The 16,689-nt window shown below is 59.1% G+C and overlaps 1 protein-coding gene across 4 annotated transcripts in view; it reads right to left on the bottom strand.

The window, feature by feature from the left end:
* Nucleotides 1–2,260: 2,260 nt before the first annotated feature.
* Nucleotides 2,261–16,689, bottom strand: part of SEMA3F (semaphorin 3F) — a 28,647-nt gene continuing 14,218 nt past the window's right edge. For 3 of the 4 annotated variants that reach the window (XM_040247037.1, XM_040247038.1, XM_040247039.1), the window contains exons 3-19: nucleotides 12,754–12,914; nucleotides 12,590–12,652; nucleotides 12,349–12,468; nucleotides 11,533–11,625; nucleotides 9,810–9,903; nucleotides 8,370–8,489; nucleotides 8,008–8,147; nucleotides 7,773–7,887; nucleotides 7,560–7,629; nucleotides 7,250–7,394; nucleotides 6,181–6,403; nucleotides 5,458–5,546; nucleotides 5,283–5,324; nucleotides 4,939–5,096; nucleotides 4,676–4,743; nucleotides 4,283–4,416; nucleotides 2,261–3,627 (exon numbers count right to left, since the gene is read on the bottom strand). In XM_040247037.1, coding sequence (XP_040102971.1) covers nucleotides 3,196–3,627; nucleotides 4,283–4,416; nucleotides 4,676–4,743; nucleotides 4,939–5,096; nucleotides 5,283–5,324; nucleotides 5,458–5,546; nucleotides 6,181–6,403; nucleotides 7,250–7,394; nucleotides 7,560–7,629; nucleotides 7,773–7,887; nucleotides 8,008–8,147; nucleotides 8,370–8,489; nucleotides 9,810–9,903; nucleotides 11,533–11,625; nucleotides 12,349–12,468; nucleotides 12,590–12,652; nucleotides 12,754–12,914 — 2,267 coding nt within the window. In that variant the 3' untranslated portion in view covers nucleotides 2,261–3,195. The remainder of the gene's footprint in view (nucleotides 3,628–4,282; nucleotides 4,417–4,675; nucleotides 4,744–4,938; nucleotides 5,097–5,282; nucleotides 5,325–5,457; nucleotides 5,547–6,180; nucleotides 6,404–7,249; nucleotides 7,395–7,559; nucleotides 7,630–7,772; nucleotides 7,888–8,007; nucleotides 8,148–8,369; nucleotides 8,490–9,809; nucleotides 9,904–11,532; nucleotides 11,626–12,348; nucleotides 12,469–12,589; nucleotides 12,653–12,753; nucleotides 12,915–16,689) is intronic. The other variant, XM_040247040.1, reaches the window with a different exon arrangement.

Genomic DNA, 16,689 nt, shown 5'->3' with positions numbered 1-16,689 from the left:
CACACACAAAAATAAACTCAAAATCACTTAAACACTTAAGTGTAAGACAGGACACCATCAAACACCTAGAAGGGAATGTATGCAAAACAGTCTGACATAAATCGTGCCAGTATTTTCTCAGGTCAGTCTCCCGAGGCAATAGAAATAAAAGCAAAGATGAACAAATGGGACCTAATCAAACTTTTGCACCTCAAAGGAAACCATAAACAAAATGAAAAGACAACCTAAGGAGTGGGAGAAAATATTTGCAAACGATGACTGACAATGACGTCTTAATTTCCAAAATATGCAAAAAGCTGATGCAACTCAACAACAAAAAAACAAACAATCCAATCAAAACATGGGCAGAAGAACTAGACATTTCTCCAAAGAAGACATACAGATGGCCAACGTGCATATGAAAAAATGCTCAACATTGTTAATTATTACAGAAATGCAAATTAAAACTACAATGAAGTACCACTTCACACTCGTCAGAATGGCCATCATTATTAAGATGTTTATAAATAATGAATGCTGGACAGAGTGTGGAGAAGAGGGAACCCTCCTACACTGTTGGGGGGCATGTAAGTTGGTACAGCCACTATGGAGAACAGTATGGAGGTTCCTCAATCCTACTCCTAGGCGTATATCTGTAGAAAACTGTAATTCAAAAAGATACATGCACCCATCAATTCATAGCAGCACTATTCACAATGGCCAAGAAACAACCTAGACGTCCAGCAACAGATGAAGGGATACAGAGGACGTGGCATAGCCACAAAAATCAATGAAACAATGCCATTTGCAGCAGCACAGATGGAACTAGAGATTTTAACACCAAATGAAGCAAGTCAGAAAGAGAAAGGCAAATACCGTATGATACCACTTACATGTGGAATCTAAAATATGACACAAGTGAGCTTTCACAAAACAGAAGCAGACTCACAGACACAGAGAACAGACTGTGGTTGCTAAGGGGGAGTGGTGTGGGAGCGGCATGGAGTGGCAGTTTGGTATTAGCAGATGCAAACTATTATATATAGGGTGCATAAACAGTAAGGTCCTACTGTATACCACAGGGAATTAAGTTCAATACTTTTTGATAAGCCATAACAGAAAAGAATATTTTAAAAGAATGTATAAATATATGTATAACTGAAGCACTTCGCTGCACAGCAGAAATTAACACATTATAAATCAACTATACTTGAATTAAAAATTTCACACACACACACACAACACACACTGACCCTAACATGTAGGAAGTAGACACTGGTTCTGGGAGCTGGGAGCTGGTGGCTTCAACATCCGCCCTGCTGGGTGAGGGGAGATCCGCTCAGGAGCAATAGATTATTTGCACCACCTTCAACTTTTAGGTTCCATTTGTCTTCTACCCCAGCACCATGCTGCAAGTGGGCCCTGGGAGTCTCTGCAGCCTGTACACACTGCCCAGGGGGTTGGGGTGGTACAGGGGCCCAGGTGTGTGAAACCAACAAAAACCTGCTTTCTACATATTGGCTTTGCTTAAAGTGGGACTATTTCACTGCCTCCTCGTCCCCACCTGGCTCCCCTTGCCTGCCAGGTATGGCCCTGAACCCTGCTGGATCCCTGAGCGTCCCTAGCTATTGGCTTCCCCTGCCAACACTCAGGGCTTCTCAGGCGGCTCAGTGGTAAAGAATCCACCTGCCAATGCAGGAGATACAGGTTCAACCCCTGGCTCAGGAAGATCCCCTGGAGAAGGAAATGGCAACCCACTCCAGAATTCTTGCCTGAAAAATCCCATAGACAGAGGAGCCTGGCGGGCTACAGCCCACGGGGTCGCAGAGAGTCGGACCTGACTGACCATGCGTGCACACCAAGGCTTGCCTCATTCACTTTGGCCCGGGGCCCCCAGCCCCACTGCCTCCTTTCCAGCCGATCCCCACTTATCCCGGTCTTCCCTGCCTCTGGACATTCGCTTGTGCCGGGCCCTCTGCTAAGAGCTGGCTGGAAGGAGACAGGAAGAATGGGAATTTTGTTGATTCTCGGGCCAGGGGCAGCTGTACTGTGAAGGCTGTGGCTTTGTCTTGCCAATTCTGAGTCCTGAGTTCCTGGCAAGACACAAAGCCAGGTGAGAAAGCAGCGTGAGCAAACGATCAATGGCTGAATGAATGAATGAAAGCTGATCTTGCAAAGGAGACCGTGGGGGAACTGGCGGTCAAGCCACATTAGTGGAAAACAGAATCTGGGTGTGGGCTGAACTCCCACCCTCCCTCCTGCGCCAAGGAGAACACCGAAGTCCAGTCCCAGAGCCAGTGTTTATTAGCAAGATGGAACCCAAGGGCAGGTGTGGCCGGGCAGCAGAGGGCTGCCAGGAGCCCCCACCCCCCTACCAACTGCCCCCCAGAGCTATTTACACCCATCATCTGAAGTGGTGGGCAGAAGGGAGCCCTGGGGAGCCCCTGCAGGCCCCAGGCCTCTGCCATGGCCCTCTCCCACCTCAGTGCTACCTGAGCCTGGCCCCTCTGCTGTTCTCCCAGCCCCCGAGTCACAGTGGCACAGAAAAAGCGAAGAGGAGGTAGAGAGGCCAGGCAGGGTGGGAAGGAGGGGCCGGAGGGGCTGCCCCACCCAGGCAGGGCTCCTCTTCTCCTATCCCCAATAAATAGAGAATAAATACCCAGGAAAGGGCTGGCCTTGACTGAGTGCCCCTCTCCCAGGCAGGCGCTGGCATCCTGTGCCACCCTCTTCTTCCCTTCTCTGAGTGCATCTGAGCCCCCGCCCCCCACCCCCAGTCTCTAAAGCAGTCCTCGCCTCCACGCGCACACCAGCAGCACAGGCCAAAACACACTGGCAAAGGCGTGTGTACAGTCCGTGCTCTATCCAGGTAGAGCCTGCTCGCTCCCTGTGTCCTGTCGATCCCGCCGGTGGCTGTCGAGCAGGCAGACCCCCGGGTGAGCCTGGGGACTGTGTGGTCCTGGCCTGACCTGGCCAACTGGCTGCGCCTGGTTAGGTGGGCTCCGTTTTCTGCTGTCTCTGACCAGCTTGGGTCTAAGTTCTGGATGATGCTGCCGTTGAGGCAGGTTATTTACAACCCACCAATAAATACTGTCTTTGCAGGGGCAGGGTGTATATAGAATATAGATATTTTTTATATATATATATATATATATATCTTTTATATTAAAAGGAACAAGGGCTAGAGGCTGGCCCATTGCAGGGCTCAGACAGCAGGCCTCATGTGTCCGGCGGGTGGTGGCGGCGGTTCCGGGGTTTTTTCTGGTCCTGGGGTTTAGGAGGCCTGGGTGCCCCTGAGGCCTCCCTGGGACTGGGGGGCACGTGGCGCCAGTAGCCCTGGCAGTACTGGTGGATGAGGCCCACTTCTGGCTGGGCCAGCAGCTGGGCCAGCTCTTGGTAACGGGGCCTGGGGGGGCCGGTGCCCGGGGGCGGTGGAATGCTCGCAGCTGGCGGTGGAATGCTCGCAGCTGGCAGTGGGAAGAGGGCCGTACGGATGTCTTCCCGGCCCAGGACATGCAGCTGCACCCGTGTGATGATGTGCTTGAAGTTGTTCTCTGTGGCTGTACAGGAGTAGAGGCCGCTATCGCCAGACTGCAGGGCGCGAAGCAGCAAGCCCTGTTCAGTGCGCAGGAAGCGGTCATCCGCGTGGATCTGCGGGGGCAGGGGGTGGAACTCAGGGACTGCAGGACCACCCTGCTGTCCCCACCAGATCAGACCATCTTTGTGGCCACCCCATGGAGGGACATCCATCTGGAATTTCCATGGAGCAAGAAAAACCCACAGGAAGTGTCCATATGACATCTGAATAAGACACACTGTCATTTCCGGAGGAATGACTATAAGGGGAGTCTGTACAATGAGAGAATTCTGGAGCATACATACAATTTCTGTTTAATGAGAATAAACACATGTTGGGGCACCTTCCTAGAATTTCCGTTTAAGAAGGAATTGCCTAGAAGCTATTTCCATAATAGGAGGGCTACCCGATAGAATTTCCAGATGCTGGAACTCATCCACGTGACAGTTCCATACAATGAGGTACACTGCCAATCAAGTACATACATGAAACTCTCACATAAAAAGGTATGCCTACCAACAGTTTCCATGTAACATGGAAACCCCACAGAGTTTCCATATAATGATTCACCCAAATGATTTTCACACAGGGAAGGGTGCTTGGAAGGACTTTCTTAGAATGAGGGCTGCCCCATTCTTGGTTCCTATACCACGCTTCACCCATGTGGAATTTCTACTGTATGAGGGACACCCTCATCCTCGGCAAGGACCGTGGGGCACAGGAAGTCACCTCGCGGCGCCGGTCACTGGGATCTCGCTGGAACAGCCACTTCACGGTAGCCTGGGGCGAGCGGGGCTGGCACTCAAGGAAGGCTGTGCTCCCAGCCACACCATACTGCACAGACTCCACGGCGTTCTTATTGGCTGCAGAGCAAGAGGGCGCCACGTGAGAGCAGCTGCGCCTCTGGGCAGGCTGCAGGCTGGCAGGGGGCACACACAGCCACACACACCCACACACACAGGCAGGGCTGTGCCCGCAGGCACCCACTCCTGGAGCAGGTGGCCAGGGACATCCCTTCTTCAAAACCCCTCACCTCCGCGGACCACGGGCGGATCTGTGCAGAGCGGGCCCCATGAGCGGCTCTGTGGGCCACATGGTGGTAATAAGACACAGCACACTCACCGTTGGAATTGAACCCACGGCATTGCCTGATGGGGTTCCCGTGCCGGACATCCTGCCGGCGGCTCCGCCTGGATGAAGATAGCTCCTAAAGAAGTATTCTCAAGAAAGCTTGTCCCCCCCTTCCCACCACCAGGTCTCTAGAACCCCAAAACTCCGGCTAGAATGCCTTACCCACAGAGACCCCCAGGGCAATATCACATCCATCTCTAGACCCCCAGGACAGAGCCTTCTGGTCAGAACTCCCAAGGTCTCAGGGTCCGCACCTCTTAGAGGATGCTGTGTAGCGGGAACAGGCTTGGCCGTCCCAGGCGCAGTAGGGGTCCCGGGCGAGGCAGCAGTCGGCACAGGCAGCCCCGTATGCCTGGCAGCGGTGCAGGCTCAGCTGTGTGACGCCCACGGCTGAGGCCACATACAGTTGTTGCTGTGGGTAGGGGTAGGGGCTTGTCAGCTCCCTCCTGGCAGCCAGCCTTCCTTAGGAACCGGCTGAGCTGGGCTCCCCCCCTTCCCGTCAGGTGCCTCAGTATCCCCCATCTCTCTTTACCATAGGCTTGACCCCAAGGGGAGGCGGGCTCCACGCCCACTCCCAGCCCACCTTGCCTAAACTCACCCTCTTGGAAGAGATGGTCATGGTCTTAACAGGCGCTGGGTCCTAGAAGAAAACAGGCGTTAGCGTGCGACCCTGGGGACCCCCCTTCCTGGCCTGACCTGGAGGTCTGAGGTCAGGAGGTGGCACCGAGGGCGGCTGTGGTGAGCGCAACAGGCCCGGGTGCTGTCACACCCACCTTGAAGACCTCCACCTCCTCTAGCATGAGCTCCTCCATCTCCTGGTCGTCCTTAGGCAGCACGATGACCTTCTGCACTGTCCCGCGGTCTGGAACGGGCCGGGCAGGGCCTCAGCGGGGCTGAGGGTGCTGGGAAAGGGGCACCAGCCTCAGCCCCTTCCCCCACCAGGGCCCAGACCCCCAGGGGCAGTGGAGTGGGTGTGCCCTGCGCCAAGGTGGAAGAGCAGCCCCCAGATGAGGGCAAGAGGCCTAAGGGGGCTGCCCCTGCATAAGGAGGGCGCCACAGCTAGAGTCTGCCCCTCTGCACCCAGACCCTAGTTTGGGAAGCTGAGAACAGGACGCAGGATGCGTTCCCCTGGGTTGAGAACTACTGGGACAGCGGTGAACGCGGTCTGCACGTGTACACGACAGCACGTGTGTACTTGGACCCGGGTGTCCTAGAAGTGCCTGCCTCTGTCGTCCCTCTTCCTGCCCCAACGTGGGTCCGCAGGCACCCTGGGTCCCCACTCTCCCGGCCACCAGGGATGAGGATGGGAATGGGGTTTCCCCACCCCCATTCTCAGTCATCCTGGTGATAGAGGGCTCCGTGGGCTGAAGGAGGAGGCAGGGGTGACACGGTCAACCTTGTAGCAACCCCCCAGGAGGTTAGGGCCCAGCCCTGCGGGTCAGCACCCTCCACCCGGCGGGCCCAGCGTGGGAGGGGCCGGGAGCAGCAGTGGGTACCTGTGCCCAGGAAAAGCACCTCATAGCGCCCGTCGGCTGCGTCCACCTGGTCCACAGCCACAGTGGTGAGACGATAGGGAGCGCCCGTGCGGACCACCAGGGGCCGCCGCTGCAGAGGGTAGATGGCCTGGTACATGAGCGGGTGGCTGCGCATGAAGTTGATGACTTCATCAGGGTAGTCCTTGGTGGACTTCATGGACGGCGTGAAGGTTCCGCCAGGGCACTGCAGACAGGTGATGAGCGTCAGGCCCAGCCCGCCCAGGGCCCACCGGGCCCACTGGCTCCAGAAGAGGTCTCCCCTGTCTGTGCCCACCTGCTCTCTCCCCCTGTTCTGCTTCTCAGAGTCGCCCCCTATCTGGGCTTCTGCCCTTCACCCAACCTCTCTGCAGGTCCTGCTCCAGCTGAGGTCCCAAGGTCTCACCCGGCCAGGTCCCACGGCCATCTCCCCAGCTCACGTGCCGTGATCTTGTGGCAGCCATCGGGCAGAGCTGACCGTGGCCTTTCCAGGTCCTCATCCCCACCCACTTGTCTGCTTCCTCTGACTGCTCTTCCAGACCCCTCGCCCCCGCTCCACCCCCTGCTCAGCGGGAGCTCCTGCCCCAGCCCAGCCATGTGATCGGATCATGATGTGTTCCTGCTTCCACTCCTGCGGTGACCCCGTCACACCAAGATCAGGTGGGTCTCCTCCCTGCAGGGGCTCCTGCCCACCCCCCCCCACCTCCAGCCTGCCTTGAAGACTTCCCCCACAATTTTTAGCTCCCAAACAACCCCTACCCCTGCCCCCAGAGGGTGCACCCTGCCACACCCAGCCACCGTCTCTGTTTCAGGATCCTAGCTGGCTTCTTTCACAGCCTGACACTGTTTGTAAACGGCGGAGTTTTCTTTTTAACTTCAACTTTATAGCGGGTGAATGGGGAGTTTATACGTGTGTGTGGTCCACCCTCCCCCCCCGCCCACCCCTTGGCTCTGAGTGTCACAATGGTGGGGCCCACGTCTGCAAAGGGCCTGACCCAGCAGAGGTCTCGGAGAAAGAGAGGAAAGGGAAAGGCGGGCTGAGTGGGGTCCTCACCGTGCCGGGCCGTGGGTAGGGCATCTTCCCTGAGAAGGGCATCCACTGGTAGTTGGGGCCCTCCTTGTGGGCAAAGGGCCCATTGAAGACCATGCGGATGTCAGCCATGGAGTAGACACACACGGCAGAGCCTCGGAACACAGAGCTGCAGGCAGGGCAGGCTGCTGCTGCGGGTGGGGCAGACCCTTGGCCCAGGGCCCCTCCCCAGCCTGCCTTCGCCCACAGCTCCCCACCAGGATGGAGTCCTCCACAAGTCATAGCCCCTCAAATTGCCACCCCCTGCTACTGCTGGCCCTGGCCCCAGCCTCACCCCGAGGAGGTGAAGACAGCATAGATGACTGGGTTCCTCACATCCTGGGTCTGCTGGACAAAAACATCCTCTGGGGATAGAAAGAGAGGGGGCTGGGAGCATATCCCAGAGCCCTGCCCACTCCAGGGAGGGGGCACACCAAGCTTTCCTGACCACCCATCTGGCCTTCCTCCCCTGCAGTGGCCACTGCCCCCCCCACCCCCCGGTGCTTACGGAGCTCGTCGAAGTGGGTCTCAATGCCATCCTCGCCTGGCACAGAGCAGACCAGCCTTGCCTTCAGGAATGTGCTCCACTTGTTGACTAGGCAGCAGTGGCCTCCGTCATCATTCTGGGGGGGGGGGGCAGGCGCTGAGTCAGATCAGCTCGCTCACCCCCAAGACCCCACCAAAGCCAGGCTGACAAGAGCCAGGACCAGGCCTGGGCAGGGGGCAGCAAAGGAACTTCGTACCAGGCAGATCCGCCCAATGCGGGCGTACACGGCAGGGCTCTGCGGCGCCTCTATGGACCGCTCGCGGAAGAAGAAGTAGAGCTTGTCATCGTTGCGCTCGGCGCTGTCAGGGATGAGCTCGGCATGGATGAAAGAAGGGTCTGCAGGTGGGCAGGAGTCAGCAGGCAGGGCCCTCCTCAGACAAGGCTTCTTGCCCAGGTCAGGTGTGGGAACACCCCCAACCCTTCCCTTAACCCAGGATAAGAAATCACCCTTGCCCTAGCCAGTCAAGGGCCCCCAGATTTTCCATGAGTGTTGCCTTAGGGTCTCCGTGCAGCACCCCAGACATGCTGCCCACTTGAGCTGTCGTGGGCTGTTCTCACCATTGAGCCACCGAGAGTTGTACTGATCTGTGCGCATGGCCGTCTGCTTGCCAAGGGTGCGGAAGATGGCTGCGTCCGTGCCCATGAAGTCGATGTACACGCCTGCATAGAGCTCCTCGTCTGCAGGTGGGCCAGTGAGTCAGGGGGACAGTGCACAGCTCAGGTGACCTCCGGGACAGGGGCCCGTCTCCCCCATTCAGGTTCTCCTGGGTGGTTGTACCACCAGTGGGGTGCTGGGGACTGTTTTGACGACTGGTTCTGGGAGGACTGGGATTGGTTGCAGCCAGAGCCAATATTTGTGGAGTAAATGCTCCCACCATGGCTGACTTCAAGCTATTACCCTGAGTCACTAAGCAGAGTGGGGAAGAGCTGCTCAAACCAGTGGACAGTATTTCTCACGGATATTCACAGAAGATGTAAATAATCTCAACAGTATACATAATAATAAAACGTAGTAAAATAATTAGGAAGTAATGAGTTTGGAGTATCTTTACCTTTGTCTTTACAGTAATTTAATTGTAAGCTTATGTAATTGACTTTTTAATAATATCTGTGTTTAATAGCTGGCCCACAAAATACCTGAACATTTAACAGCAAATCTGACAAGTGCACTGGCTCCAGCCCACCACTCCAAGCTGCTCCTCTAAGGTTTTCCCAGCAGGTCTGGCCTTCCCCCATCAGACTCCTTGGTCTGGATCCTGCCATCCAGCTAGGAGACCTTCTTACCAAGATGGGGAAAGATAAAGCCCACCCACCGCCTTTCCCAGGCTTGGAGGTGGCACACTGCCCAGCAGTTGCTGAGAGGCAGACTTGCTGGGCAGCCAGAAAACAGGCCGAGAGCAGGGACCTGGGTCAGCACAGGGCTTGCCTGACCTGGGGGCAGGGGGCTGCAGCTGCTCCTGAGGCCCCAGACAGGACTCCTTCTCAGAGAACCTTCTCCCAACTCCCTCAGACACCTGGCCAGACCAGAAACCAACTCTCCCAGTCAGTCTCTGGGCCAACACCCTCCATTGGCGCTGCCTTGTGGGCCTCCCCTGGTCTCCCAGACGATCTAAGGCACACTCTGGGACCAGCCCTCCTACAGGCCTCAGTGTAGACCCCGCTTGTCTTTTCCTAGGAAGGCTGCAGTCTGGAGGGCTTTAACCTTCACATGGACCCCAATGTGGATTTCAAGGTAGAATCTGGCCCCCCGAGCCTATCTCCACCCCCCTATCCAAGGGGCTGGATGGAGGCTCATGCCACCTCGTCTCTGCCCCTCAGCTACTGGGGTCTGGTCTGTACCCTTCCCCTTGCCAAGAGAGGCCACAAGATGGGGGCGGGTTTCAGACACAGCGATCTCACAGTCTCTTCCCTGGGATAAGTGTTGGTGCCATGCTCCCTGCGCCAGAGGCAGAGGTCACACCTTTAGGCCACAGAACCGGGGTGGGTGAGGGCACTCACTGATGAGGGCAGAGGCTGTGTCCAGCTTGGGGTCGTAGGGACACTTGCCCTTTCCTGACTCGAGCTTCTCAGGCTCCAGGTAGAAGACGTAATCCTGTAGGGCAGAGGGGCGCAGCGTCGTCCAGGCTGTCCCACAGCCAGGTGAGGGTCACCAGGCTCCCAGGGTGACAGTGAGCCCCCAGGGGAACCCTGAAGCCACCCTGCTTCCCTCCCCAGATCTCACTGGGTTTTAACTCCATCTGGCCAGGTCTCCCAGGGCACGGTCGTGCTGTGGGTTCCCAAGAAGTTGTTTCCTGGTCCAGGTCTCACATAAGACCTGGGCATCACAGGTCTCAGAGGACTCTGCTTTGGGGACCATGAGAGGGGCATGGGGTGGGCTTATGGGGGCTTCAGCCCCTCCATGCCAACTGGTTCAAGGAGACTCTGCCCAGGGGCCCCCAGTGGGCCAACAGAGGCACACCTCTCTGAGCTGTGGCTGCCAGTCTCAGGCCACAGAAGGGCTGCTGACCTGACCAGGGCAGGGGGACTGGCCAAGGGCCTGGGGTCCTGCCCTTTGCCATCAGGTCCCACCAGGCCCGAGGGCTCTGAGGTTATTGTGCTGCCGGGTTTTGCACTCTACCTGTGGTCCTTGGGACAGACTAATAGAGCAGGGCTTTTTCCCTGCCCCTCAGCAGAGCCCCCAGCCCCACACATCTCTGTGGGGAGCTGGGAGTTGAGGGGTCTAGCCCGGACCACGTGGAATTCACAAAGCCCCCCAGACCTCCCACCCATCCCTGCAGATGCTAGGAGGCAGGCTGGTAGAGGCCCTGGGACCAGGACAAGCTCACAAGGTTAAGGGAGGGAGAAGAGACAGGCAAGAGGCAGGAAGAAGGCGCAGCAGCGGGCAGGGATGGTGATGGGAAGGTGCACACAGGCCTGCTTCCAGTTCCACTCTGCACACACACGGGGCTGCACACAAAGCTTGGCACGCGCCACAGCCAACACACGGAACCCACTGTTCACACCCTGGGCACGCACACGCACAGTCTGAGCGATCCCACCTTGCAGCACTCCCTGCCACAGACGCACCAGCTCAAGTGAACGCACCACTTGCTCTGTCACTCACAGGCAGCCCCTGCCCCCCTGCCCGCCCCTGCCCCGCCCCGGCCCCCCCCGCCCCGGCCCCCAGTGCCCCCTCCCCCCAGCGCCCCCCAGCCCAGCCTTGTCCCAGGTCAAGTCTAGTAGAAACACAGTTCTGCCCCTCCCACCCCGGGCATGGGGCTGTGCAGGATACCTGCATTAACGCATGACCCAGGGCAGGCCTGGGGCACCGACCCCTGAGAGCTACGTCAGGCTGAACACACGCGCCATATTCCCGCACTGGGTGCTGAGTAAGGTGTGGGCTGGAGAATGCCCTACGCGTGCCCACGCATATGTTGGTGTGTGCTCACGCATGTCTACACACGTGTTCTGAGGGTGTTCTGGCTGTCCCCAGGGCTCCTGTCTTCCCCAACTGGTGACTTCATGATTTCTTGTCACACTGAGGCTGACACGAGTCCAACTGGGAATGCCTTCAGAGCCTGAGGGCACTGCAGGGAAAGGGGTGGGAGGGGGCACACAGGTAGACAGAAGACCCTGGGGAGGCTGGCCTGGGGTGCGGGTTCCTGGCTGGAAGGCCAGGCCCGGGGTGAGTTCGGTTCTGAGGCAGTACTGCCTGGCAAGGGCCTGGAGGGATGAGGCCCACCTGGCGTGGGGCTGTGGGCGTCGGGTAGAGGGTGCCATCGGTGGCTCTGCTGCCTCGGCCTCTGACCACCTGCATCTGGGTCCAGGGCGTGGCCTGAGAAGACGAGGAACACGGGTTAGAGCCAGGGGTGGCAGGGGCTGGGGGAGCGGGCTTGGGCTGCCAGCCTCTCACACCACACACGCCAGGGACACACACAGGCACACCTGGGCCCCCTGGGCTCACACATGCACTGCTGTGAGGACACGTCCACACAGCTGGGGCACACCTGCACACACTCATGCCCCTTTGGTCCAGTCGCTCTCACACACACTCTACAAGGTCACACCAGCTCACACGCACGCCCGTATGGAAATGGAGTGGGGTAGAAGCAGGCAGGCGGGCGGGCGGGCAGAGCTGAGGAAGGGGCAGCTCTCCTCCAGGCCGTGGGGCAGAAGCTGGCCCCGGCGTCCAGCCTCCTAACGCTGAGGCCCCCACCGGGCCCTCTGGGTTGGCTGCAGGGGGCACCATCCACAGGCAAAGCCAAGAGAACTGCTGCCAGGTATGGAGTGAGCGCTTACTACACGCCAGGCACAGTGCTAAGCGCTCTGAGAGCATCAGCTCACTGCCGGCTCCTCACACCGACCTGTGAGAAAGGCAGCTATGAGCCCCGTTTTCAGGTGTGGAAACGGAGGCTCTGAGAGGTGGAAGAGATCACTCACCCACGGTCACAGGGCCAGGAGGTGGCAGGGCTGGGGCTCAGGCCCGTGCTCCCGTCAGAACCCTGGAAGGCAGCTCCCAGTGGGGGCGGCCTTGGGCCTAGGGCAGGGCGGGGCTTACCTCGGCGCGGCGGCCACGGTTTACATAGGCGCACACGGGGTTGTAGGCTCCAGTGCCACACACGTACAGGTGTGTTCGGTTCCAGGGCTGGATGAGCCTGACGAAGTTCCCGCACTCACCCTGGGGCCGGAGGGAAAGCCAAGGAGATGCCCAGATGCCTGCCGGTCCCCATGCCTTCCTGGGGTCCCCGTGCCCCCTGCCCTCCCCACCCCAGCCCACCTGTGGACCCCACCGCACTCACATTGCCATCCTTGCCTGAGAGCACGCACTCTTCAATGCGCTGTGGGGTGGCTGCCCAGTGGATCTGCCAGAGAGGGGGATCAGAGGGCCTGCCAGCGGGGGCCCCCACCCTGGGGGCCCACATCCCCCCACGCTCCCCTGCCCCACATTCGGCCTGGCCCTTACAATGAGGGGCTCGCGGTTGATGTCATGCAGGTCCAGGGACAGCACGTAGTCCTTGCTGCCCACATACATGCGGTCGTGGTCCTCGTCCTTGAACAGGATTCGGTAGTCGCTTGTGTTGAGAAGGAAGTTGAAGAGGTGGGCGGTGCCTGTGGCCTTAAGCTCTGTGGGGGGAGGGCAGGGCAGCAGTCAGGGCACCCAGAGGCCAGCCAGCCATCCCCCTGGACAGAGGCAGCAGCCCCGCCCCACAGTCATCTCAGCCTCCGCTTTCCCTGCAGAGCCTACTTGGTAACCTCTTGAGTCCCTGACATTCCAGAAGGAGAAAGTGGGATGACAGGTGGGCAAGCCAGGGAAGGGGCCACAGCCAAAGCTGGGGCCCTGATTCATTGGCAGCCCAGCCAGTCTCCAGGTCCCAATGAAAGCGCAGTGGGCGCGGGTCAGGGCACGTGATGGCATCAAAGACTCTGCTCAGGTGAGGGTTAATGTTCCCACGCTCAGGGTGGGGCCAGCTTCCCACAGGGGCCTAAAAGGGTTAATGAGCAGGGGTGTGGGGGTGGGGGCAGGTGCATCAAGGGAAGCCCGGAGACGCTGGCACAGAGCCGGGGCACCCTGTCCTCACCCCAGCTGCCAACAAGGCAGGGGGCAAAGCGGGCACACACAAGGTCCCCACCTTGTCGGAAGCAGGTTAGCCAGGACATCGGAAAGCCTTGCTGGAAGCAAACTGCCCAAGAGACCTTGGGCTTCCCCCAGACCCCACGGGGTTGCTGATGGTGGAACCCTCAGGCCACTTCCTGGAACCAGCCAGGAAGTCCTTCCCAGGAAAGAGGCCCGCCCTCTAGGGCTGCAGCATCCCTGGAGGCTGGGAGCAGCGTCCATCTGAGTCCTCAGTTTCCCTTCCATGTGGCCCTCTGACCCACAGGCTGCTGGGGGAAAGCCCTCCTTTCTGAGGATGAAAGTTAGGAGGGAACTTGGCTAGTGATAGGCCAACGACAGAGGACTCCAGGAAACTTGGGAACCTTCCTCCTCTGGGAGAGGGAGTTCCGAGGGGTCCCTGTAGCAGGCCCCTCCTCCATCCACCCCCAGCAATTTTCAGCTTCACCAGAGAGGAGTGATTATAACCAGCGTGATGGTTCACCAGCACAGGAGACTGGAGATGGCAGCACGCAGAACCAACAGTACGCATGTATACACCCAGCCCAGGTACACACACATGTACATATTGGTCCTACACCACATGAGGCACCCACCAAGGGAGATCAAACGTGCAATCTCCCTGCCCCACAGCTGGTGACCCATTTCACAGGTGGGGCAATTGAGGGAGAGACCTGGAGAGGGGGGAAGAGCTGGGATCTGAGGTCCTCCTCAAGGTGGAACCAGCAGGGGGCTCCCTCCTATTAGCCCAGGCCACCTTCTACTGGGGGACAGCTGTCTCTGACTGGCCTGGCTGACCCTGACCCCCCACAGTGCACTGGGGAGCTGGGAAGGGAGCTGGAGAGGCTGAGCCTGAGAGCAGCTCTGAACGGGAGCTTCAGGATGTGCTGAGATGGGCGTGTGAGGTGGGCCGGGAGCCAGGGGACTCCCACAGCAGACCCGGAGGCCACGTCTGAGGCCGTGCCCTGCCCAGCCCTGACTATGGCAAGAGAATACAGGTGATGACCTTGGCCCACCGCGGGGACGCAGGGACGCCAAGGGATCAAAGGGCCGATCCCTGCCTGGCTTCGGCCTCATCGGCAGTGCCTCTGAAGTCCTGGGCAGGGCAGCCTGGGCACCTGTCCTGCACCTGTTGTTGGGCCACTCGGAGTCCCCCGCCTGGCCACCCAGCCATCGTGACAACAGGAAAGTAAACACTCCCCCACCCCCAGGGCCAGGAAGTGGCCAGAGAGGAAGTGGGGCTGCCAGCAGAGGCCCCCCAGGCTGGGACAGCCCGCCAGGGGTTATTTATACCCTGGCTGGGGGCATGGCCTTGACGGTGCCCTTACCTATCCTGCTGGGCTAGGGGGCATTTGGGGGGCAACAGGGGGAAGGGAGGAGAGGCTCAAGTGGGCACCTTCAGACACAGGGATCTAGGGTAGGGGGCAGTTTCAAATATCTAGCCCCAGGGGTGCAACCGGCTGTAATCCCTACATCTCTGCCCAGCCCTGTAGGCCCCTATAATCCCAGCCCTCCCACTCTGCAGTGCCAGGAGCCCCCAAGGTTTCCAAATCCCCCTCTCAAGTTCAAAGTGCTGTGAGGACAGAGGAGAGGACCATTCAGCAGATGAGGAAACAGGCCTACAGGAGGAGCAGGAGGCTCACCTTGACCTGACACCCTCCCTCACAACCCTCCAGGTCCCTGCCCTGGGGGTAGAGGTGGGAATGGAGGGGGCCTCTCACTTAGTCATCCTGTATCTATCACGAGCAAAGCCCTGTGCTCACAGCACCCAGTTTACAGATGACAGGCAGAGCAGGAAAGTGACACATCGGAGTGCGCAGAGCGTGGGATTCCCGCCCAGGTCCACAGCCTTTTGGACTGAAGGAGGGGCCAGCCCTGGCAGAGCCCATCCTGGTGGTGGTGGGGACTGCCTGCCGGGAGGGCCAGGGCCGGAAGGTGACTCGTCCTCCACTGACAGGGCACATGACTCAGGACCCTCAGGACCCCTCCCAGTGGCCACGGGATATGGCGTCAATGGCTCTGTTGTCACAGGATGTGATGTTTTGGTCACTGTGGAAACAGGCGGGTGTGGGGATCCCCCATAAGGCTGTATAGAGTAGGGAAGGGATGGGCCAGGGGCCAGGAATCTGGCCCTGCCATGCGCTCCTGGCATGGGCTTCAGGAGCCCAGCTGGGGTCACAGAGTGCTCATTTCCTGCATGCCAGATTGTAGTAAAGAATTACAAGGGTCCCTGTGACAGCCCTGTAGCCCCAGCTCCACACAGGAAGACTGAGGCCCAGGGGAGAGTGGTGCTCACCTTAGGTCACCAGGCAAGGACTGAAACTGGTATCCTGTCCCCACCTCCCCTCTGCCACAGGGTGAAAGAACAGGGGGTCTTCTTCACTCCTCCGAGAAGCCCAGCTGAACGCAGGTGGTGGCTGAGTAGTCCTGGGTGTCCTGCTCTGACACCTGCAGTGTCAGCAGGCCTAGAGCCTAGGGCTGCCAGCTTCAGTGAGGGGCAGGGACTTGGGCCCAGGGTACCTAGGGGCCTGAGCACGCATGGGTGTGCAAGGGGGAGCTGACATGGACCCAGGCTGCTCACGTCCTCAGGCCAGTCCCCACCTCTGCTCCACTTGTTCCAGGCCCAGTTCTGATAGCGGGAGGGTCGCCCCACTGCCGCAACCCCAGGAAGATACAGACGGAGGGGCCAGGGCACAACCAGCCCAATCCAAGGCTCTGCAGGTGCCAGGGATTCAAATCTGGATGAGCTCTCATTTTGGGGAGAGGGTGGTGTGCCTGGGTGATGCTCCAGGGACGAGCTCCCCACCCCCAGACCCTATTGCAGGCTGGGCACAGGTCGGGTGGGGCAACATCCGGGAAGGCTTTTCCCGTCATCAGGAAGGAAGAGCCTTTTCTGGCATCGGCCACCTCATTTCCGCAGCCGCTCCCAGCCTTGACAGTCTCCCATGGCCATTAGACACTTGGGGTCCTGGCCCAGAATGGCCTGGCAAAGGTCCAGGGGCAGGAACTTTCTCAGCGTACAGGAGCCTAATCCTGTGGGGTCTCCGTTTCCTCCTCTCTGGGAAGCACTTGGTGCCTCACTTGAAAGGAGGAGGTGGGCGAGGACAGTGCTGAGGGGGCGTGTCTGCAGCCCTCACCCACAGACCCCGAGTGGGCGGCCCCTGACCCCTGCTGCCCGTCTCTAGGACACCAGGTCTCTCACCAGTGAGGCAGGGGCTGCTGCAAGAGGGGGGTCTTGGAGCAGAGATGGGTACCCCGCCCCCTTGGTTACAGCCCTACAAAGCAGCA

Source organism: Oryx dammah, unplaced genomic scaffold, assembly GCF_014754425.2.
Source record: "Oryx dammah isolate SB20612 unplaced genomic scaffold, SCBI_Odam_1.1 HiC_scaffold_9, whole genome shotgun sequence".
Taxonomy (NCBI): Eukaryota; Metazoa; Chordata; class Mammalia; order Artiodactyla; family Bovidae; genus Oryx; species Oryx dammah.
Note: the sequence above shows the minus strand (reverse complement) of the source record. Positions and strands in the feature narration are given on the sequence as shown.